A 22,728-nucleotide genomic window follows, 5' to 3' on the forward strand; every position below is an offset into this window, starting at 1 on the left:
TTATTTCTTGACAACGGTTTAATGAAACACAACTTAATTTTTCATCTTTGTACAACTCCTAAGATTGTCTATTTAGGAAAATGCTGAAGCTTTAGAAAAATTGAGAACACACTAAATTTCCTGGTAGCTCCAGATACTTTTCTTTTATGTTCTCTTATTAGTACATATTTTCAGGATTTGATGTTTCCATTCCTTCTAGGGAGTGATTTTAAACCCTCTAGCCACTGATAGAAAAGAGCAGATTACTTCTTTAAAAGGTCCACTCTCTCTGTAGTCTTCATATTTGTTTCTTTTATAATGTTTTCACTTTTTCCTGCAGTAAGTACAAGGCTTTATTAATTCTTGGCCACAGTATAATTGCTATGCCAACCTTTCTGATTGCTTTTTTCTCCTCAGCTAATTTCATATCGATAATGTGAATAATGCGATTGATCACTTGGAAAAAAAAAGCCCTTATTTTCCTATAATGAAATCTTTCCCCTTTGTCATAAATATAACAATATTTTACAAAGGTAAATGGCAAGTGAAGGTAGTCATCTAAATAAAAAGGCAATTTTTCTTCTATAGGTTTTTGCTTGACACAGGCAATTTATCCTCCAAAATATTTATTTTCAAAAATAAATGATTTTTCATCATATTATCCTAAAAACCTAATGATTTCAATGAATAATATAATTAATAGAATTTTACAATTCTGAGTGACACTACTTTAAAATTTCTTTTATGCCTAAATTCCCAACCATAGCTGAGGCAATTATTTGTAAATATAAAATTTATCTTGTAGTTTCAATAGCAATGGAATACTTTTTATAAATTTTACCCATAGTTTAGCTTTCTCTCTATAATTTTATGCTGAAGTAATAAATAGATAGTGTTATGAAAAACAAATAATGTCACTTTGACCATTTATTTTTGACCACAGACAACGTATTTATGATAGACATTGATGATGAAACTATAGCTGGCTTATTTCAAGCCCTGGATAATTTTGCAAATAAAAATTTCCTTCTACAGATGGTAAATGCTAGAGTATATTACCAAGAATATATTTTCCTCCAAGAAATCCAAGAAATGTCACAGGATATGACATCAAATAGTCAAGTTTACCAAGTAAAATCTCTTTGCTATTGCTTCTAGGAGAGTCTTGTTTTTGTAGCACTGAAGGAAATATTTGGTTGGATATGGTGGTGTACACCTGTAATTCCAGCAGTTTGGGGGGCTGAGGCAGGGGCATAGTACTTTTGAGACCAAGTCGGGCCACCTAGCAGGACACTAGCTCAAAAATAAATAGGAAGAAAAACAAGAAACATCTGAGCTCATTCGTCAACGCAGAGGGGGGCCATTCTCTTATTTAAGAGCACAAATTAAGTCAAGGAAAATTATCTTCTCACATTCTCCTCTGAGGAATCTGAAGGAACAAACAGATGATCAGAATTTGGAAACTATTTTCAGTCCTTTCCCTTGGTAGCTGAAATACGTGCAGGTATTGCAAAGACACAAGGTACACAATAGCTCCTGACACACGGCCGTCTGTCATCCACGAGCAGAGAAAGCCATGGGGGCGTCACAAGCTAAATTAGGAAATCCCATCGCTGCTATCTGAGGAAGTGCAGCGCACTGCCTGTGAATACCCACATTTTAGTACGTGCTGAAAAGCAAGGGAGCCAGAAACTCAAGGATTGTCCTATCGTATTTATTTTCAGACATATGAAACGTGGTCACACGTTTTCACTTAAAATCTAGCTCAATTTTATATTCTGCTACCAAGAAAATTACAACTGTCTTTAATCCATTTCTTCCTCCACACGTAGCAGAATATATTGATTATTTAATGTTTTATTCTGAATGTAAAACCCGACAAAACTTACTCTGTGTTCTGAATTAGAATCTTCTTAATTCCTGAGTATATTCTGCATGCTTTTTTAAATGTGAAAGTGGGCCCACGTGTCCATGTTCTACTTTGTGTAGAATTGTACAGCCATTTGTACAACTTAGAATAGAATATTGCTCCAATAATGATGCAATAAATAGAATTCTACTGCTGTTTTCACAAAAATCTAAAAAAAAAGTGTACCAAATGTTTATCCATAAGATAGAAAAAAGGTTAGTACAGGTTTTAAAGGAACTCATAGGAGTTTTATGCTCACTCCCATGGAATAGCAAGAAAACCAATTACTAAACATGAGCCAAATTCCTGTACTACAGTAGCAAATTGAAAGAGAGAGACAGAGCCAGAGCCAGAGAGGATGGGAGGGACAGAGAGAGGGAGAGGAAAGACAGACGCTGCTATGTCTACTGCTAAATTAACTTTCACTTTGCGGCACCCAGGACAATTTGTGTCTACATTATCAGGGACAAACTCACTCAGAATACAAAGTGTTTCCATGACACAATTTCTGTTATCACAAGGCAACATAATTACATGAATTTAATAAAAAGGAAGCATAACAATGCTGAAATTTCTTGCCAGAAACCAATTTAGTTTTTGTTGTTGTTTTTGTTTTGTACAGTTCCATAAAGTCTTCCAAAGCACTAAACTAGGTGGGTACTGGAAGGTGGTGAAGGTATTTTTTATTTTGATGAACTCACAAGCAGGTAGGGACCAGTATGGAGAGATACAAGATTAACCCCCTGTTATCCAGGTCTCCAAGTTCTTGCAGCCAAGGCACAGGTAGAGAGAGACGGGGCCTTGGCATCGAGTGGAGGAAGTGGTATAAAAGGAGGGCAAAAAAGGCAAGTGCATTGACATTTGAAACAACTGGATGCAGGCCACTGGACTCACACAGTGATAAAATACCAGAAAGGTATATTAGAGCACAACATGAGCTACCATCCTGTCGATAAGGGTTGATACATCCTGTCAACTTGAGAAGTGGAGAAGCTTAACTAAGTAACACAGCAGTTCTACATCCGGGGTAGAGAGGACATTCCCTTACTGCTCTAGGATGTTGTTCATTGTGTCAATTTCAGAAATTTAGAAGTAAACTAAGCTACTCAACCAGGGCCAGGGTCCTCACTTTTTAAAAATTCTCATCTTGTGCAAGAGGAGGGCAGGTAGACGTAGTGAGGACTCTATTCACCTGGTAGCGTGCATACCTTGTAAGGAAGGAAAAGAGGCTTGCTTCCCGCACTTTTGCTCTTGCTGTTTTTGCTGTCTTCTGCCACCTTGACCTGTTGCCCCTACACCTGGCCATTCTGCCTTCAAAGTCAGCTGATTATGGACTGAAACCTCCCTGAAACGTGAGCTAAATCAACCTTTGCTTCCTCAATTTTGGCATTGATGGTATTTTGTCTAAGCCACAAGAAAAAATAACTAACACAATGTCATTTGAGAAAAATCTAGGCGCCGGGGACATGTCTCAGTGGAATAAGCACTTCCCTGGCAAACACAAGGGCTTGAGTTCAATCCCCAGTTCCACCAAAAAAAAAAAAAAAGTAAATAAACAAATAAAAAATAAATAAAATAAAAAGAAAAATCTAGAGATCATTTTGTAGGCAAGGAAGAGGATCTAATGCTTTTAAAAATATTGTGATTTCAAATTTTTTCAGATTGTATATGTTGCCAAAATTTTTGCTTAAAAAAAAAAAAAAGAGTATAAATGAGCCAGTAAAACTATTCCTTGTACTTTTCTCCCCCTGCTGATTTCTCAGTGTGGACAACAGTTGAAACTGAAGATCGATTCTGCATGTGCAGGGTAGGAGGCAAGGCAATCCAAGCCAACAGGTTGCTGGGCAGGGGGTGCCACAAGACACACCAACCTGCTGAGTGTATAAATACAGTGCTGAGGTGCTTGAGCATCTATCTCCTTTTCTCCCATTCGAAGAGAGGGCTCCACTTGACCTCAGCTTTCTATCCCCTGACTCTGGGCTATTTCTTCACCCCTCACTGTCCTTCACCTGGAGAATTTAGAGAGCAGTGCTGGATGTGATATCTAGGCTGGTGGGGGCTGAAACCACAAACTTCAGCCAAACAGACACAATGTAGCAACAGGAGGAGCCTGTGCTGTGTCCCCCAAGACCACAAGTCGCATGCTTTAGGCTATCTTTTTCCTGGTTATTTTCTTCCATGATGCTAAAAATGTTTTTAAGCCGGAATTTGATTTTTCTTTTTTCACCCATTATAAATCTTCTTAATAACAGAACATGACAATTTAGTATTTTTAAGTACTCCTTTCTTTCCTTACATATACTTTTCCTCTCTTCATCCTTAGAATGGTTATATTTTAAAAGCAGTATTTAGTGCTTGTATTTGTATCATCAGTCTAATTATTTGTGTCAAAAAAAGTAGTTTATGATGGTTTCAGTTTGTTTATCTCAGACTTCTGACTTTAATTTTTTTCATGGATTTATTGTATTTTTGTTTCTGTGTCTTACAGGATCCTCTTAGAAAATCATTTGCTAGAACCTCGGTTTTCTGTTTTCTGTTTTTGGCAGAAACCCGGTGATCATTAGCCGACCATCTGCTCCATGTCTCGGCACACTTTGATGTCTGGTTCTCACAGAACCTGAGCTAAGACCAGAACTGCCAGTCTTTCAGGAAGGATTCTGATCACACATCTTATACTTCTATATTTTAGAAACACAAATGTTCAATTTCTGTAACACACACACACACACACACACACACACACTTTTCTCTTTTTAGGTTCATTTCATTGAAACTTTATCAACCCTTATTATTTCTTACATTTGCTATAGGCTATATAGAACTAAAATGATTCTGGATTCCAATGTGCTTAAAAAGTTTTACTTATGTGAAGGTATATCATTATTTTCCACTTACTTTGCTGAGCCCACTTTATATCATTACCATTTTCTTATCTATTTGCAGACTTCTTGAAACTGTTCTGATTTGTTCCTTAGAGAGTACATGTTTTCTTTGTTTTCTCCATGTGTGAAATACTCTCAAAACCTTTTAAGAAAATTTTTCCTGTGTTGACTTCAGTGTCTGCAGGCAGATGTCATGTTGAAATTTTCTTGCTTACTTTTCTGTTACTGGATGAGCCAGTTGTCTCTAGATCTGATATTTCTGCTGGCTGGGGAAGGGTGGTGAGAGGAGGAGGCAGGGCAGGGCATAGCGGCAACCGGTGCATCAGTTCTACACTGCACTGACCAAATTGCTGAGGTCCTTTGAGGCCCAGGACTTGCCTTGGTGGACATGAAGGCCAAGTGTGATGTAGGGTGCTGTGTGAAGCCCCCAGGATTTCGATGTGGTAATTAGTGAGCATTGCCTGCCACTGTCTCTAGTCTAGTTTTGTGAGACTCGTCTCTGTTTCTCTGTCTCTCATTGCAGATATTATTCTGCCCAGCAATATGAGATTCAGAGAAATTAGGATGGTTCATGCTGAAGGGTGGATTTTAAATCCCCAAAAGGCTTGTATGTTGAAGTCTGAGTCCCCAGGGAGGTGTTATTTGGAAGTAGAGGACTGTTTAAGAGGTCCTCTAGTTAGGAAGAGGTGTTTTGTTCACTGGGGGCCTGTGGGACATCAGTCTCTTCCTCTTTCCCTCTATGGCTTCTTCTCCCATCACAAAATTTTGCCGCAGGCCTAAAGCAATGAGCTGAGCATAGCTTAGAACTTCTAAAATCATGAACTAAAATAAATGTTTATTAAGTTGATTATCTCAGGTATTTTCCATGATGACGGGACACTGACTACAGCAGTGTGTCAGCTGTTTATTTCAGGAGCCCATCTGCCATACTACCTGGCATGTCCAGCCACACTCACAGGGAGGGGGTATTTCTTATTTCTTAAACAGAGCCATAAAAGGAAAGCCAGTGCTTGGAGGCATCATGTTCTGAAAATGATGTGCCTGCTTCCTAAATCTCAGACTCGTTCCTCTTCTTCCCAAAGCCTAGTAATTTAGGATTTCCCTCTCCTGTGTGAACTATAACATTTTCTTAAAAATAAATCCTATTGATAACAGTCTTTGGGTACGTACACAGGCTGGAGAGGTATGTTTCAGCTCATAGTCTCCTCCACTAAAATGTGGCATACAGTTTACTCTATTTAGTTGATATCCCTATACTGTATCTTTTTAAAAAGGTATTTGGTTGTTACAGGGTCTCACTATGCAGCTCAGACTCATAGTGATCCTCCTGTTTTCAGCCTCCCTAGCGCTGGGATTACAGGCCTCCACCACTGTGCCCAGACTCTGTGGCTGGCTCAGCCCACCCTAGAGGAGGGACTGGTGTGGCATGTGGTGCCGGGGATCAAACCACAGTCTCTGTGCTTGTCTAAACTTGCCTAAGCACACATTTTAGCCTATTGTGCTATCTTGCCGACCCCATATTTAGTAGATAATCTTAAATCTAACAATTAAAACTTTGTTTCAGATGTTTGCCAAAAGGAAAATTTTCTTTCCCTGTTTGAAAATCATTTCATTGTTTGCATTAATTTTAGGTTAAACTGAAGGTTTAAAACTTGAGTTTTCAGAAGAAGAATGAGGTCAGAATGTTCAATAATAGATGTAAAATAGAAAGAAGCTGGTGAAAAGGAAAAGAGGAATAGGGAGGGGGAGGGAAAAGAAAAATAGGAAAAGAAGAATAAAATGAAAACAGAGCTTTGTAAATGTGCAGCAGAAGGAGTTCTGGAAAGTGGGGATGGGAATGGGTGGGGGAGAGGAAACACGATGTGACAGGCAGAGATACAAATTCCCTGTACTGAATGTGGTCATCATGTAGACCGAAGCTTCAAATAAACTTAGAAGAAAAAGCAAAAAGTTGGCCTTTGTAAAACTCACTCTGCATAAAGGATGACTTGAAGTTTAATATGAAGCTAGAGTGGGCTGGAGCAGGCACGATGTTCTGCAGACATAGAGGGGCTGGGATAGCACAAGCCAAGGCTTCTGCAGATGCCTAGCAGAGAGTGAAGTGGAGAGAAGCTTGGAGGGCAACGGGAGAGCAGGCAAAGGTGCACCCCTGGGAGCTCCGACACCTGGGAAGTGGGTCCTATTCATCTATAGATTGCAGCCGTGGGACTCACTGCTGTGGAGAGCTTATCATAAAAGAGTGAGACAAGTACTGGGGTAAGATTGGACTAAAGATCACTGCCACTTTGCAAGCCTGGAGGAAAGAGAGGTTGATATTGTCAAGGACGTTGGTAAGGAGCTGTAGGAAAAGTACTGCGTTAAGTACTTTATAAATCTATAGCCCAAAGGAGACTTTTAACATAAAAAGGACTTAGTGAGAATCTAGTACCTAAAAACAATGTACTTCATCAAAATTTTATTTCTATGAAATAAATTTGAAATTTTATGAAGAAGATAACTTATTCAATGAAACTCAAGATAGTCTGTTAGTAGAATTGTCCTATGTGGGACTTTTTTTATGTTACTGAAAACAAATATGCTAAGAAAAGTTTATTTGAAGAAAAATTAATATATATGTATTGGAATGTTGAGGCTCCAAAGAATTCAACTTTACCTTCTACCCATTCTTTCAAAAGAACTGTATGCAAGTCTGAATGAAAATAATTGATATCCTATTTTACATAAGCACATTTCTTTAGGGAAGGCTTTTCAATGACTATGATAAAAGCCAATTGAAAAGAAGATTCTGACAGTTTGCCTTAGTAGCCCAAAATAAATTTACTCTTTGAAAAATTAAGTCACAATGATTATCCTTGAAATTTTCTGCCTCCTAAATTACTTTATTGATGATCTGCATTGTCTCTTCCATGGGTTCATCTCATAATTTCTAGTTACCCTATTCCTGAAGGGAACCTTATGAAGGTCACACCAAGGGACACAGAGTCACACCAGAGAAAGACTGCTCCTAGACTGCCCTCTTTTCTTTCTTTCTTTTTTGGTACCAAGAATCAAACTCAGGACCTTGAGCTTGCCAGGCAGGCACTCGTGCTGCTAAGCTATATTCTTGGTCCTGTCCTCTTTTCCTTAAATGTGCAGCCAGTGCAAAGAGACATACAGACTCAGGTGCCAGCTCTGATTATAGGTGCTCAGGTTTTATAGGGATCCTGAGAAAGGCAGATATTAAGTACCATAGAACCTGAGCCTCAAGCCCCAGGGGAAGCTGAGTTCAGCCATCTCTCTCTCTGCCGGAAGGTGTTCAGATTCTATCCCTCTTCCTTCTCCTGAAAACAATTATCTACCTGAAATTTCCATCCCACAAGGCCTACAAAAGGACATTGATTCTCTACCTAAAACTCTAGCTGATCATGTCTGAAAATTTTTGCAAAGTCACCATTATCTATCCTTTCATCTACTGCAACAATTTTCCAAATAGTTTATTTTATGTATCACCTCTTTGTAACACTGTACACTCCCAACTCAAGAATAACCTTAAAACACAGTCTATTTCCACATGGTGTATGAGGGTCTTCACTACTCAGGGACACTTCTTTTCCACTGTGCAAGGTACAGAACTCTCCATTCTCTGTGCACTGCAGCCATCCCTGTCTTGTCACTACTGTCCAAGGCCCCCTGCTGTCTGGCACTGTCACCCAGACCTGTGGCTTCTTCCCGCAAGCCTGCCTCTGGTGCTGCTTGAACCTGGGCTCCAATATCACTTTTAAAATCTAGATCACCAAGGCATGTCTCTTCATTGTTCTGACAGGGGTTCTTTGTACCATTCATCAATGTCTGAAATTATTCTTTTATTTTCTTTACATACTTTTGATGGTATTTTATTTCAGTTGAGTAAACACCTTGTTTCTCTTCTTTATCTCTTAGTCCCCAACTACCTAGAAATAGAAATAAAACATCCATAGTTGCTAAAAGAATTAATAAATAGACAAATGAACAACCCTGCCATGATTAGTTCTATGCCTGTATTTTTTAATGATATTGGTACATACACTAGAATAGGGACCACACCACTTCTGAGCTCGTAGATGAGATACAGCCCCAAGGCATGACATGGCATGGTAAACTTTGAAAAACTTCCATTGTACTTCTAAAATTGCTGAAAATTATACAGAAAAGGTGTTTATTGGAGTATTGTTTATAATAGTAAAAAGTAGGGAATTATAGATATCATGCTGAACAATAAAACAACAGCTAAATAAGTTAGTATTTTGCATTTTTATACTATGACATCCTTATCTGACACAAAATTGGACTCTGTTCACAATATAAAATTCAATTTAGAAGTGCAGCAAGTAAATTGATATGAAATATGGTCTTAATTTCATAAATGAATTTGTTCTCAATCTCTTTTTATCTATTTACCTATACTCACTCTAATTGGCTAACAATATATGTTAGGGATTGGTTTTCTTTATATTTAGATACATATTTGCTTCATGCTTTAAGTTTTTAATTTAGAGTGTGTTCATTTTGCAGCTCATCAATTTGACTATTAATTTCAGTCAAATTTCACTTATTTATCCCTTGGAAGTTTGTCGGATCTTTCAGAAGTCATATTGGCATACAGAAATAATTTGATAGTGGGCGATACACAACTGATTTATTTAAGAGAAATTCATCTCTAGTTCAAAAAAGTGCCTACACTTTTCCTATGGAAGCCATCCAAAGTACATACTGCACTGCTGCCTGAAGAAGACAGAATAAATTCTGTCAGGAGGAAAGGCTATGGAATAAAGGGGATTTGCAGCCTGGAGAGTGATTTTGGAGTCTTTAAAATGGATACTTTTAAAGAATTTGCAATGAGAGAGGAGCACATTTGCATTTGCTATAAAGCTTCCTTAAAAGCTTGGAAGGAAATAATAAAAACTAATGGTAACCCTTAAGAGTTAAACCAGATAATTTACATATGCAATATGCTTTAAATTATACCACAAAAAGAGAAAAGCTGTTACATGCAATTTTTAAAAGCAGTGCCCAAACCATGCAGAACTTATCTTTAAATGCTGAGGATTTTCCCCAAATTGTTTAGATGGTTTCCATCTGGGTTGTCTCATTTAAAGCCCATCTGAGAATGGCTGTTGCCCACATTTCAGAGGAATAACTCTGGTAAACCTTGATTACGGTTCAAAGAGAATGTACCCAGGCAGAAGGATAGAGACTATAAATGTTTTATTTCATTGTGGATTAAATTTTTTCCATGAGGTAAGTTACATAACAGCAAAAAAACTAGAAAATCAAGTCTGTTTGAATTGATAACACCAATCTTCATTCTAGAATGTTATTTTACAGTTCTGTTCCTCAGTTTCCTTACTTTTAGAATAGGGGCAATAAATTCACCTACTTGAAAAAATTGTGGCAGAAGATTGAACATCTTAACACACTGTAAAGGGATAAAAATGTGAGCCAGATTGACATTGCATAAAAAGTGACCTCATAGCTCTGCACCATTACCACAATTAGTGTGGTTTATGAGATTTTACTGGTGATATTATCGAGCACCATATCTTACAATTGACTGCTTAATAAAATAGCTTTTCTTCCCTGTAAAGAATTTTCAAACATGTCTTGTTTCCCCAGTTGCTGTCCAGGCCCTCTTGTGTGAAACCAGGTCAGTGGTCTGCCTGCTCCGACCCTTTTGTTGAATGGGGAGCTTACAGGTGGCTGAACAAAAGTGGAGGACTGCAATTACTGAATCATGGTGAGATGTTTTACTCCCAGAGTCTCATAGTCTTCCCTGAGATGGATTCAGTCCTGAAAGCTCAGCAACAGATTAGGAGCGAACATCATATTGTGATGTACTTCTTTATATACTTCAATTTATTTAAAACATCCCCAGGAGGCTCTTACATTAATGCAGAGAAATGTTCAAATAATAATGCTAATCACATTGTAATTTGGTTCTTCTTCTTCTTCTTTTTTTTTTTCAAAATGTGGCTGTCTAAAAGTTACATTTTTTGTTATATAGGTCTTGCTTTATCTTGGCTTTAACCATCCAGCAGAAGAGTATAATAACAAGGTATGAAAAGTATAACCATATTAATATGCTGAGCTGTAAAAGACTCAAGTCAACAACTTTTTTTTTTCTCCCAGAACTGGGGATTGAACTCAGGCCCATGTGCTTGCCAGGGAAGCGCTTATCCTACTGAGCCATCTCCCCAGCCCAAATCAACAACTTCTGACATTGCCAGTCCTGTGGATAACCCAGTACTATTATGGACTACTAGACTATATTGGATTATTTTGCTGAATTCATGCACCTACAACATTTGAATGGCAGTGGAATACCTATATCTGACAAAAGTAAGCAAAAAAGGGGATATAAATGAAGGACCATTTTGTAATGAAAAAAAAAATATATAGCTACTTTCTCTTAGTTCAATGAGAAGAGAGATTTGTACTAATAGTGTTTAGACAAGATATCATATCTGCATCTTGTCCTATGAATAACTACTACGAAGACAACAGCATGCAATGTATTAATTATTCTAGCTGTCCTACTAATCTGTTTTGAAACTGTCTCATTGTTATTTCTTTCTCAATAAAATTAATATAAAAAGAAACAAAATGTGGGCTGTCTGAACAATAAAAACAATACTAAATTTTAATGACAAAATTATGTATTATACATAAGATAGCTATGATAATTGTACTACTAATTTCTGTTAGTTGTTTGAAATGAACAGTTAGTGTTTATATTATTTGGTCAATTCTTCATGTCTGTGCCTAGTAATCTGAGCAAACTACTTTGAAGGTAACAGTAATCAACATAGTAAGTATTCTTAGTTTTCTATCAACTTGTTTTGAAATTCCTTATCATTTCTATTGTGTTTATTTTTGTGTCTTTAAAATAAAAAGAATAAAAAAGTTTTGGCAAATTTTAGGTTAATCAAGATATTAATGAACGATAAATTATTCTCAGAGCAAAGTTGTAATTAATTAGGAGAGTGCTTTTTTAAAGTTACAGATACAATTACAGATGTTTCTTAGCAAATATCTTTTTGAACACACAGAATTTTAAAAGAGGTATGATACAGCCAAAGACAATACCTAATTTTCAAATGTATACCAGGTGGGCAACTTTCCAATTTATTTGGAAGAATGGAATTTTCTGATGAAGAAAAGGAATAGAAGTATAGTTTCTGTTAGAGAGCTTTATTGTCAGTAAAATTTCTGTCCCAACTGGACACCGTGCCACAAGAGTTGTAAAGATTCTGAGAGGCCAAGGAAGGAGAATCACCAAGTTCAAGCCCAGCCTGGGGAATTTAGCAATTTAGTGAGACCCTAAAAAGATTTTTAAAAAGACGTGGGATTTAGCTTCATTTGAGTTTCCTGGATTAAATATTTAGCATTCCTCCCACAAAAAAGTTTTGTTCAAAATTTCTATTTTTTAATTTATCATTCAACATACATTGAAGACATATGCATCTTTTTAAAAACTTTTTTTAAATGTATTTTGTTGTTACAGAGTCTTACTACACAGCTTGGACTCTTAGTGATCCTTTTGTTTTCAGCCTCCCCAATGCTAGGATTACAGGCATCTGTGGCCAGCTCAGCCCAGCCTGGTGGCAGGGCTGGTGTGACATGTAGTACTGGGGATGGAACCACTATCCCTGTGCTTGCCTAAGCTTGCCTAAACAGGACCTTTAGTCCACTGAGCTATCCTTGCTGGCCAATATATATGTCTTGATAGTTTTAACATTTATAGATATTGTATTTTTGACAGACTTAAAATTCGATATTAAACTTCTCTTTCTTATATTATGAATGTTAAAACAAAGGCTCTAATCTCCCTATTAAACCAACACAAAAATAGCACTGGCCACAAAATTTCTAAGAATTCTCCTAAATAATACTATTCCTTCTGAATAGATATAGCCAATCAACACTTACATGGCACTAATTATTAGCATTCCTGTATTTCTTCCTATGTAAACTTATATAACCATGCTTTTAATTTTTGAAATACTGTGTTGCAATGTTTGAAGTTTGAAGCAGGCAACTTTCAGTTTGGCCCTATGATTAGCAGGGCAGTGAGGAAGTTGTTAGAAGTATACCAACTCTGCTATTTATGCCCTGACCAGCTCTCTCTCTCTCTCTCTCTCTCTCTCTCTCTCTCTCTGTCTGGTTCAGGGTCTCACTAGGCAGCTCAGACTCGCAGTGATCCTCCTGTTTTCAGTCTCCCCAGCACTGGGATTGCAGGTGTGGGCCACCATGCCCGTTCTCCATTTACTTTTTAAGAATGATGATTTCCTAATATGTCTCATCTTGTCTTCTTATCCAATCACTGTCAAGTTTCCCAGACTCTGTACACAGAGGAAAATAAAGCAGATATTGTATGAAATACAGTAGGCCTATAACTGGAGATAATACATATCTAGTTGAAGAGTCAGAGGAACTGATGAGGTTAAAAACAGACCAAGGAACAAAAGTCAGGGGGTATGAAAGGTCATTGAACATTCTTTTCCAGGTCTTTCTGTGTACTTTTTAATTAGTAAAGCTTAGACTTTTGGATAGTATTTTGAAGGAGAAGGTATATCGTACAAAATAAATAAGCCACATGCTTCTCTCTCTCTCAGTGTGCAAGCATGACAAAAACATGTCTGTATTAGTTTCTATCCATATAAATAAATATCTGTCAGTATTAAGCGATGTGCCTATTTATTCTTACCTTCAACTAATATATACTATAGCTATTTTTCTGAAATAAAGTTAATATATATTTTCCATGAAATTTAAGCAACTAAGACTTAATGTGTTACTTCTTATAGTTAAGTAATCCAGTGGGTGAAGCTTAATCAAGAAGAATCAAGTATAGAGACCCAAAACAAATTTTAATTTCAGGTTTGAATTAGAGAGTAAAGAATTTATATAAAACCATGAGTGAATTATACTAATCCTACATAAGCATTGGAAACTCTTTAATCTGTTATCTTTCAGTAATTATTGTTGTACGTCTGGTAAAAAATGATTAAATGGCAGAGTTGGCTTATTCATACTGTGAGTTATCTTTAGAGCTGCTTTGGGCTATGTCAGGAGAGCTTACTGCACAGTCTAAATCTTGCTTCTCACCTCTGGTATAGCCAGTAGAATAGACCATGTGAGAGAATAAACACAGTAACACTTGGCTCAAACAAAGCTACTTCATGCTGGTAGACAGGCTAGTGCCTACGGAGGAAGAACATTCTCTGAATGGATTCCCAGCAGCCAGAGTAAGCTCAGGAGCAGGGGCTCCAGGTAAATGGGAAGGCAGCCCCTCCTCTGCCCTGACTGAGCTGAATAGAGACCTTTGGGTTTCTCTTTTGGAGATTCTAGATTCCCCAAGACTCCCTGGACTGAGTAGTGTAAGCCCAGGAGGAAGTGCTTTATCTGTTTGGGGTGTGAAGTCTTATATTCACTGTTGGGTAGAAAAGCAATGCATGAAAACTAAGTATTTTTCTTGCAGTAAAAACTGAGGGTTAAGATACGTTTCAGATTTAGTTTCTGTAGGATTTTAAAAACTAGAAAATATTTCTTCAAGTGAAAGTAAGGCCTTAGCATCAAGCAAAATCCTCATGTAAGTGGGAACTCCATCCTACCATTTTAATATGGATACTAAAATAAATTGCCATGGGGCAGCAAACCCTCTCTACCAAAGGAAGTTCTTAGGGGACATTTAGCTTACTTTAATACATGGATAAGCATTAATGATTATTAATATATTATGTAGGCACTACTGATTAATTATACTATCAATTAATTGTACTATTGATTAATTGATTATATTGATTAACATGTCATGTAGCCACCATGGTAGGTGCTATTGTCATTTTAGGATGTTTAAAATGAAGCTTGTGCAGACAGGATAACTAAATTGCCTGAGGCCAGCCAAATAGCTCAGTAGATTAAAGTGCCTGTAAGCAAGCACAGGGGTCGGGGGTTCGATCCTGGAGCCTGCCATGCTGGCCCCACCGCTGGGACACACTGAGACAGCAATTGAGACTGGGCGTGGTGGCATGTGCCTGTATTCCCAGCTCTTGGGAGGCTATAAACAGATGGAGCACTACTAGTCTGATCTAGTACTGAGAACCTGAAAATCCTGTAGACCCTTCCCTAAAAAAATAAGAAATTAATTAGATAAATAAATAAATTGCCTGATGCCTCACACCTAAGCAGTGGTTGAGGCAAAACTGTTTGAACTCGGTTTATCAGACTACAAATTTAAGATGCTAACCTCTAAATGACACCGCTTCGCAACCACTGAGCTTTCCAAATTAGGCTGAGATATGAGGATAAAAAACTCATTCACAAAGTTACTGCATTACAGTCCAATGGAAAAAGCATGTTTTTAAACAAATTCACTAATAAAATAAACTTATGCATAAATGTCCAATGGAGCAAAGGAGAAGGAGTGATTGATTTTGGCTGCAGTAGATAAGGTACTTTTTATAGTGCGAATATTTTTTGCATTTTTATGATGTCTACTTTGGGGAGCAATTGATTCATTTATCTCCAAAAGGCGATATCCAGGGAAGCATTTTCTGCTTTGATTTACCTCTCTTAAGGTAAAGATATGCAATAACTGCCCATAAATATGGCTAAATAGACAGAAAATTTTGCTTAGAAAAAGTCTCATATTTCTGAAGGCTGTTGCCAGGTGACTGTAAGCAGCCTCATGCCTTATGGAGAATGTGTAATGTATTCGGCAATTAGCAATCGCTGTGACTGGTTGGTCTGAAAATGTGTGTCCCAAATACTGTGGTTGCTTGGATTTTCACAGGCTCCTATTACAACTGTTGTAACTTTCTGTAGTTTTTCATTTCATTTGCATAAAGCTTTTATTAACTTTGCAATCTGGAAAATTTGTATTAAACTCTAAGAGAATCTCAGTGAACCGCATTATGTATAAGTCAAACTGTCATGAATGGGCAGGAAAAGAGGAAGGATCACAGCTGAATGAAGAATAATCCTTTGGTTTATCTCCCTCATCTGTGGCAGAATTCTGTTCAGTGTTTTCTGAAGGTTATCTCTATTGCTGACTGCCTGTCTTCACCCTGCCTTCTGAGAAGTGGAAGCCACCGATGTCCTTTCTATGTGCAGCCAATGTCTTGTGTGTAATTAGGCAAGCTTCAGTGCTGGCACTGGCGGCTTGTAGGTTAATTACTGAGAGCAAAGGAAGGCACACAGTCAGAGCTGGTATTGTGGTATTAATTGTTGCTAACAAAAACACAAGTCCTACAGCTACTGCCTTACTTAAGGTGTCCACCCAGTCATCTTTGGTCCAAAGAGGGGATTTTTTCAAACTATTCAAAAATAAATGCAAGTCTATTCTACTTAACTTTTTGTGAAAAAGATAGATTACACATGTTCGGGGTAAATCTTCTCATTGGCGATCATTTTCAGCACCATTTTACTATGACAGGTTATTGAAGAAGAATTAATCCCAATGGGAAGGCAGCAGGTGAAGAGTGATAGGAATTGAACACTTACAATCCTGTCCTATGTTTACAAAATAAAGACCAGCAAAAGCAAGTATCTGTGGTCAGTAAAAATGACCCTGAAGTGCATAGCAGACGTAACCATGCACGAAGCATCATGAACTATCCGGCACAGGCTACACGAGGGACAAGACATCATTTCTCAGGCCCTCACCCCCTCACAGAGGATGCGGTGATGACGTCATCGCCTTCCTGTGTCCTTCAGAGCCCATCATCATTTTCGGCATCCAAGAAAAATTCACTGAGCATGTGGACTATACTTATTACCAGTGATTATTTTTTTACTAATTTGATTTGTCATTTTCATCAGATGCTTTTGTCGTTTTCATGGATCCTGCTTTAAAGAGTCCATAATTTAATATGTCATCTAAATATGTTAATTGATGTTTCAGAGTGAAGATGAGAGGCCAGAAGAAAACCCGAGGAATCTGACTTGCCCATTTATGTTTCTTTGTTCTGTCTCTGTCTCTCTCTTCCACCCTCACCCTCAGGCTCCCAACACATTTCTCAAGGCTTTTAAAATAAAATCACATTTTTATTAGAATTAAACAAATGTTAGGTTTTAAACATTCACTCCTTTTTTTTCTTAAACATTCACTTCTGAGGTAAGCTTTCAATACTGTGTGTTCTTTCCTGTAACAGTGTAGGTTTCCTACAGACTAGAGATGCCATCCTTTGCATGTAACCTATACATTTTTCCCACATGCACAGGAAGTGTGAGACACACAAACAGAAAATTACCTTCTAATACAATCACTCATCCCAGTCTTCTGGCAAAAAGGGAGAAAAGCAATCTTTACCGCTTCTGTGAGAAGTGGCACAACTCAAAGTTCACGTAGAGTTGGAGGACATAAACAGTACTGCCGAGTGCCCAGGACAACAGACACTAGCTGGCAGTGAGGTGGTTCTCCCTCTCCCTCTCCTGGCACAGACTTCTGGAGTACAACCTGGAAGCCATGGTAGCCTGTCCTTTCAGAGCACCCCTCAGGGAGCTGCACGGAGAGATCAGGCACATCCACTGCATTTATGCTCTAGTTGTAAAAGCAGGCGCAGCGCCTCATTTTTGATGGGTGTGTCTCTGAAAGGGACAACACAGGACAGAAACAAACGCAGCACAACTGAGCTAAGTGTGAAGCGTTAAGAGTGACAGAAAAGCAAAGTTATAGAAAAGTCTGAATGTAGAATGGATTTATTTTCATGCCCTAAATTCTTTCAGTTCAAATACATGTACTGCTTATTAATAAATTCTAATCTATTAAACTTTAAAAACATAGCTTTTCTTCTTTATTTTCTGAATGAAAACATGCTGGATTTATTTCATATTTATCTTAGTTTCACAGTTAGAATGTAAAAGGATTGATAAAATTCTGAAGATTTATTTGTATTCTTCAATGCTACCTGCAGTTTACGCGAGGACATAACATACTGCCTGACTTTTACTTCCACTCTGTCAGATCCTCAGTGAGCGCAAGCTGTGTTCTCCTCTTCATAAAAGGATGTCACTTCAATGGCTGTGACTGAGCACAGGAGACAAAGATGACCCTGCTTTCAAATGCAATTTTGTGGGGAAAAATTGTAGATGAATATGGAAAGATGCTGAGGCTCACTGTTTTATTTTTACTTCTACTTATTTCAGTAGTTTTGTTCTACCCTGGCTCCATTGTGTCGTAGTATGGTAAGAAACTATGGAGGCTGCTTGCTCTCTGCTATTTTTGACTACTAGAATAGAACACAAGAAGGGTTGAATATTCACTACTTTAAAAGTATCATCAGCAAGTTTATACTTATAATGTATGTATTTATGCATCTGTCTATGTGTGTATGTATGTATGTATGTATGTATTTATTTATTTATTTTATATCTTCCTGGATATCTATATAATTTTATCTATCGCTTTATATGATAAAAATAAAATGGAGTATATACAAATGGTAAAATATGTTGCTTTAAGAAAAATGCAATAGAAAAAGAAAACCCAAAGTTCAGTGAAATGTCATTTACACAGACTGCCTTCTGCACTTATCTGACTTACAGTAACTAGGTTAATCAATGCATATTTTCTGTTACACAAAACACAATCATTAATCAACAGAGGAAATTGTGATCTTGAGGCTGTGTAGATAAATTATTTGTTGTAATTGATAAAGCATTCAAGACCTAACTTTACTAGAATTAATATTAGTGAGATAAATCATACATTAGTCAAATAAGTTTATTGCATCTATTTTAGTATGCAAATCAATAATGTCCTGCAAGCAGCCTGTGGCATTCTTTTAAGATGTTTCAAAGCAGTCTCATTTTTTTTTTGATAAATGTGAATTTATTTCTAAAGTTTCCGATCAGTATATAGTCTCCAGAGAAAAGTATTTCTTTCATGCTACCATGAAGACAAAGCTCTTTCATTTTCTGGGATTACAGACCAAACCATTGACAAAAACAAAGTCATTTTTATGTCGCTTTTCAACTCATTCTCTGGGGTCTGCCGTTAGCTCAGTTGTTTAAGTGCTTGCTCATGCAAATGCAGTCAGGTGCAGGATACTGCAGTTCAATCCTCACCTCCACCTGCCTTACCAGACCTGCCCTTCAAGCAGCCTGAGCCAGCTTAAAAAAAATCCTTATCCTTCTCAACTATTTGCACTTCTCACTTTTTTCCTTATACATTCAACCTTTTACATGTTTTGCATTTAAAAGCTTGTTTTATTTCTATCAAGTGAATATCAGTATTTACACATACATATTTATGTCCACAGATATCATATTATTATAATTATATTTTCTAATTCTAATCACAGATGGAAAGCTTGGTTTAGAAGACTTCTTCAGTGTGTGGTCTGCAGCATGAAGGGAAAAGAAGACCAAGAAGCTTGCCTCTTTCTGGGTCTTGAAATTGACAAACCAGTCCTTGAGTCCTTATTCTAGTAAATATTTTCTCATAAAAGTAGATAATACAAAAAAAATCACAATTGTGTCTTACATATAAGAAGTTGTGTTGATTAAGGAAGGCCATTATAGTAAAAATTTAAATGATCATTCAATATGTAAAATACGCATGCTCTCTGTAACTCACTATAATTTCTGCTACAGTTTCTTACACAATAGATGTGTAACAATATAGTTCTCACTGATCAATCTCAATGAGGCTAGCCTGAAACCTTAGAAAGCAAATTGATATAAAAACATTATCTTAGTTTGAAATAGAATTTTTAGTGAAAGATTTAGTGTTGTTCATCTTAGTACATGCTAAACTGTGAAATTGTAAAATATTCTGAGTGCCTCATGGTGCTGAACATCACAACCAGCTGTTCCTTCACCCGAGATTCACCATATCCCTCTTAGGTTCAAGACCCGAGTGCTTGATGAATGTTGGCTACACCAGGCAGTGTTTCCCCTGTGTGTGCCAGCCTTGTCTTAGCTTACTACTTCCTCCAATGGGACTCTGCTATTAGTCAATTGCTTGTAGCTGAATATTTTATTTAAACAACAGATTATTCATTTTAAAGCAAAAGGAGTAAGAAGACAAGAGCTGACACTGAGATTTCTGCTTTTGTGGTTCAGATATCTGCTATCTATTAATTTCTTTCTTCTGCTATACTATTCTTATGGTAGTTACCCAGCCATTTCATTAGAAAAAACACAGAAGAAAAGAACTTACACTTGGGCCCTTCTACCTTTTACCCTTTCCAAAGATTTTATATGTCACATTTTGGCTAAGTCTTAAAACTTCTATTAGTAGGTTTACATAGCATTTTCATTATGGGGCCTGAAGTCAGCTTCTGAACTGATACTTAATCCTATTAAGAAAAAAAAAAGATGCTGAAAGAGAAATCCTTTGTAAAACCCAGCATGAGACAGACCCAGGCATTAGCTTTCAGCTTCTGATAATGTGCTTTGTATAATGCTTTAGTCGAGGTCTTGTACCAAATTGGGTTGTTAGCCCTCACAGTAATTTTTAGAATTATTTTTACAAGCATATGAAAGGACAGCTTTCAAAGGCCACTGTAAATCTCAGAGGTCCCACCATGGCCACTGACAGCTGCTAAATGGAAAAGGAAGAACAGTAAGCAATGCAAATATGAAGTGATTTGTACAACTCCTGGTTCACCTGACAGAAGCTGATTGTAAAGTTACTTGCCTTGCAAACTGTAGATCTCCCCAACGCTGTTCTGACGGGTAATGTGATGCCAGTATGCACTGCGAGGAAGAGAGATGGATTTGGATAATGTCATTGGTTCAGTCAAGCTTGTCTGAAGCTAAAAAGAAAAAGAAAATGTGTCTTAGGTTTATGCCAAATAGTACTCTCAAATCTGCTCTTTTATGTGAGGGTCAAATGTGTGTGACTGTTTTAAAGTATAATTGTTATTCAAAAACTATGAAATAAACACTGGTAGACAATGTAATCTAACCCATGAACTAAAAAGACAACAAGGTAGTACAACTGATTCCAGGGAAAATGACAGTGAATTCAGCCACTGGATAAGGCTGGCATAATCCAAGAGAATTGCAGTTCTCTAGAAAAATTTGTTTGCATTCCAATGGACAAGGTTTTCCTCCTAGCTTTCTAGAATATGTAAGTTTAAAAAATGAAGGTGCAAGTTTCTTTGAAGTCAGATATCCCAGAATAAGATGCCTAATACTCTAGTTGAGTATGCAATCTTTTATGGACACCTCCTCCCACCTTTGTAATGCTGTTTTTTTCTCAAGCACATTCTGTCCGTGCTGGTGTCCTAGGGTCTTGTTCATATCAAATGAGCTTACCTTTTCCCCTCAGGGTGGCACATTTTTACTTAAAATGTACCAGTTACTGTTAGTTGAAGAGATCCACACCATATTGCACTCCTTGCTATGGCATATGATTAATTCAAAGAAAACAATAGTTTATATTGTACTTTTAAGAAATTAATTTTTAAGAATTTAATAAACAAAAATGATTTTATTTGATCTTTATACATTTTTTTCTGACACAACATGAGCAAACATTGACTTTTTCACAGAAATGTGAATCCTCTCAAGACTAAAATTTCACCCTTCCTTACAGCTTCATTCTTGTCAGAGTGGGGGTTATAGCGATTGTCTCTGTTTCCTATCTCATAGCCAGCTCCTCCTTCCACTCTCCCCAAAAGACTGAGGTCAGGAGGGCACTGCGATGCTGTACCAGGCCTTTTAAATCCACATTCCACTCAGAGGAGGTTAGATGTCAATAGATGGGACAGCCTTTGAGCACAATTAATTCATTTTACTTTTTCTAGTGACAAGATATTTTCAGAACAAAAATACCACACACACACAGGCTATTTTTAAAAAGTATTTATTTATTTATTCATTTGGTACAGGGACTTGCTATGTAGCTTGTAGTGATCTTCCGGTGTCAGTCTCCCCAGCACTGGGATCACAGGCATGTGCCACTTCACCCGGTTTCAAAGACAGCAGGTAGGCCTGGAATGGGTTCTGGGGCCAGCATGGTTGCAGTACCAGGAACTGAACTCAGGTCCTTGAGCTTGACATGCAGGTGCTTAGACTTCTGAGCTATCTCCCCAGCTCTATTTAAATTTAGTGTCACTGAAGGTTTTTTTTTTTTAAAGAAGACAACTCCAAAAAACAAACAAAACCCAATAATGCAACCCATTTTTATACTTCTCACAATTTGTTATATTTCAAATTTCCTCTTTACTCAAAAATAGGTGTACTATCCACATCCATACAGTACGTGTGTGTGTGTGTGTGTGTGTGTGTGTGTGTGTGTGTGTGTGTGGTATGAACAGGACAATATCTGGCTGGAATCAAGCAGAGGTTTCACAGTCTTCGAGATGCTTGTTAACAAAGCGGCTTTCTGGTTTGCTCCCAGCCTCATGTGCTGGGTAATCTGGGTACCCATTACCCATGCGAGGGCACAGCCAGTATCCTCTGATGGACTGCAGTCTGTCACCATCTACTGTATGAGACTAGAGGCACAGCTCACTTCTGAAGGTGTTGTTGGGAGAACAGATCTTTCCTTTCTACAGTTATTTTCCAATATGAGGAATAAACTTAACTAAACAGCTACATGTTTAATTTGGGTCAACAGGGTCCATTAAAAACATCAATTAATTTGTGGAATGAGTCTCATATTAGTCACAGTGCTGTATGCTGCCTATACTTTATTCTTTTAAAATCTATGCTTATTTGTTTATTAAACAAAAATTTTTCAAAATTGATGAAATTTATTTTCCTCATTCTGGGAAATAACTTTTCTTCTCAAAGTGGATAGTCAGTATTAAGAATCATGGAAAAACAATGAACATTTTTTGTTTTCTGGAAACAAATAATTGGAAACCAGTAGGGAATAATTCCCTCCACTTTTTCTGTCTAAATCATCCCGTATTGTTTTGTATCTAATGTTTCTTTAGTTCTTTTTCTTCATTGTTGTTGAGTCCTGATGTGCCTATAGCATTA

At 37.3% G+C, this 22,728-nt stretch overlaps 1 protein-coding gene across 1 annotated transcript in view; it reads right to left on the reverse strand.

Moving 5' to 3' along the window:
• The window catches only part of Dok6 (docking protein 6), a 472,679-nt gene that overhangs the window by 91,419 nt on the left and 358,532 nt on the right, over positions 1 to 22,728 (reverse strand). The window contains exon 7 of the mRNA XM_004647161.2: positions 20,432 to 20,549. Coding sequence (XP_004647218.1) covers positions 20,432 to 20,549 — 118 coding nt within the window. The remainder of the gene's footprint in view (positions 1 to 20,431; positions 20,550 to 22,728) is intronic.

Source organism: Octodon degus, unplaced genomic scaffold, assembly GCF_000260255.1.
Source record: "Octodon degus isolate 3935 unplaced genomic scaffold, OctDeg1.0 scaffold00289, whole genome shotgun sequence".
Lineage (NCBI taxonomy): Eukaryota > Metazoa > Chordata > Mammalia > Rodentia > Octodontidae > Octodon > Octodon degus.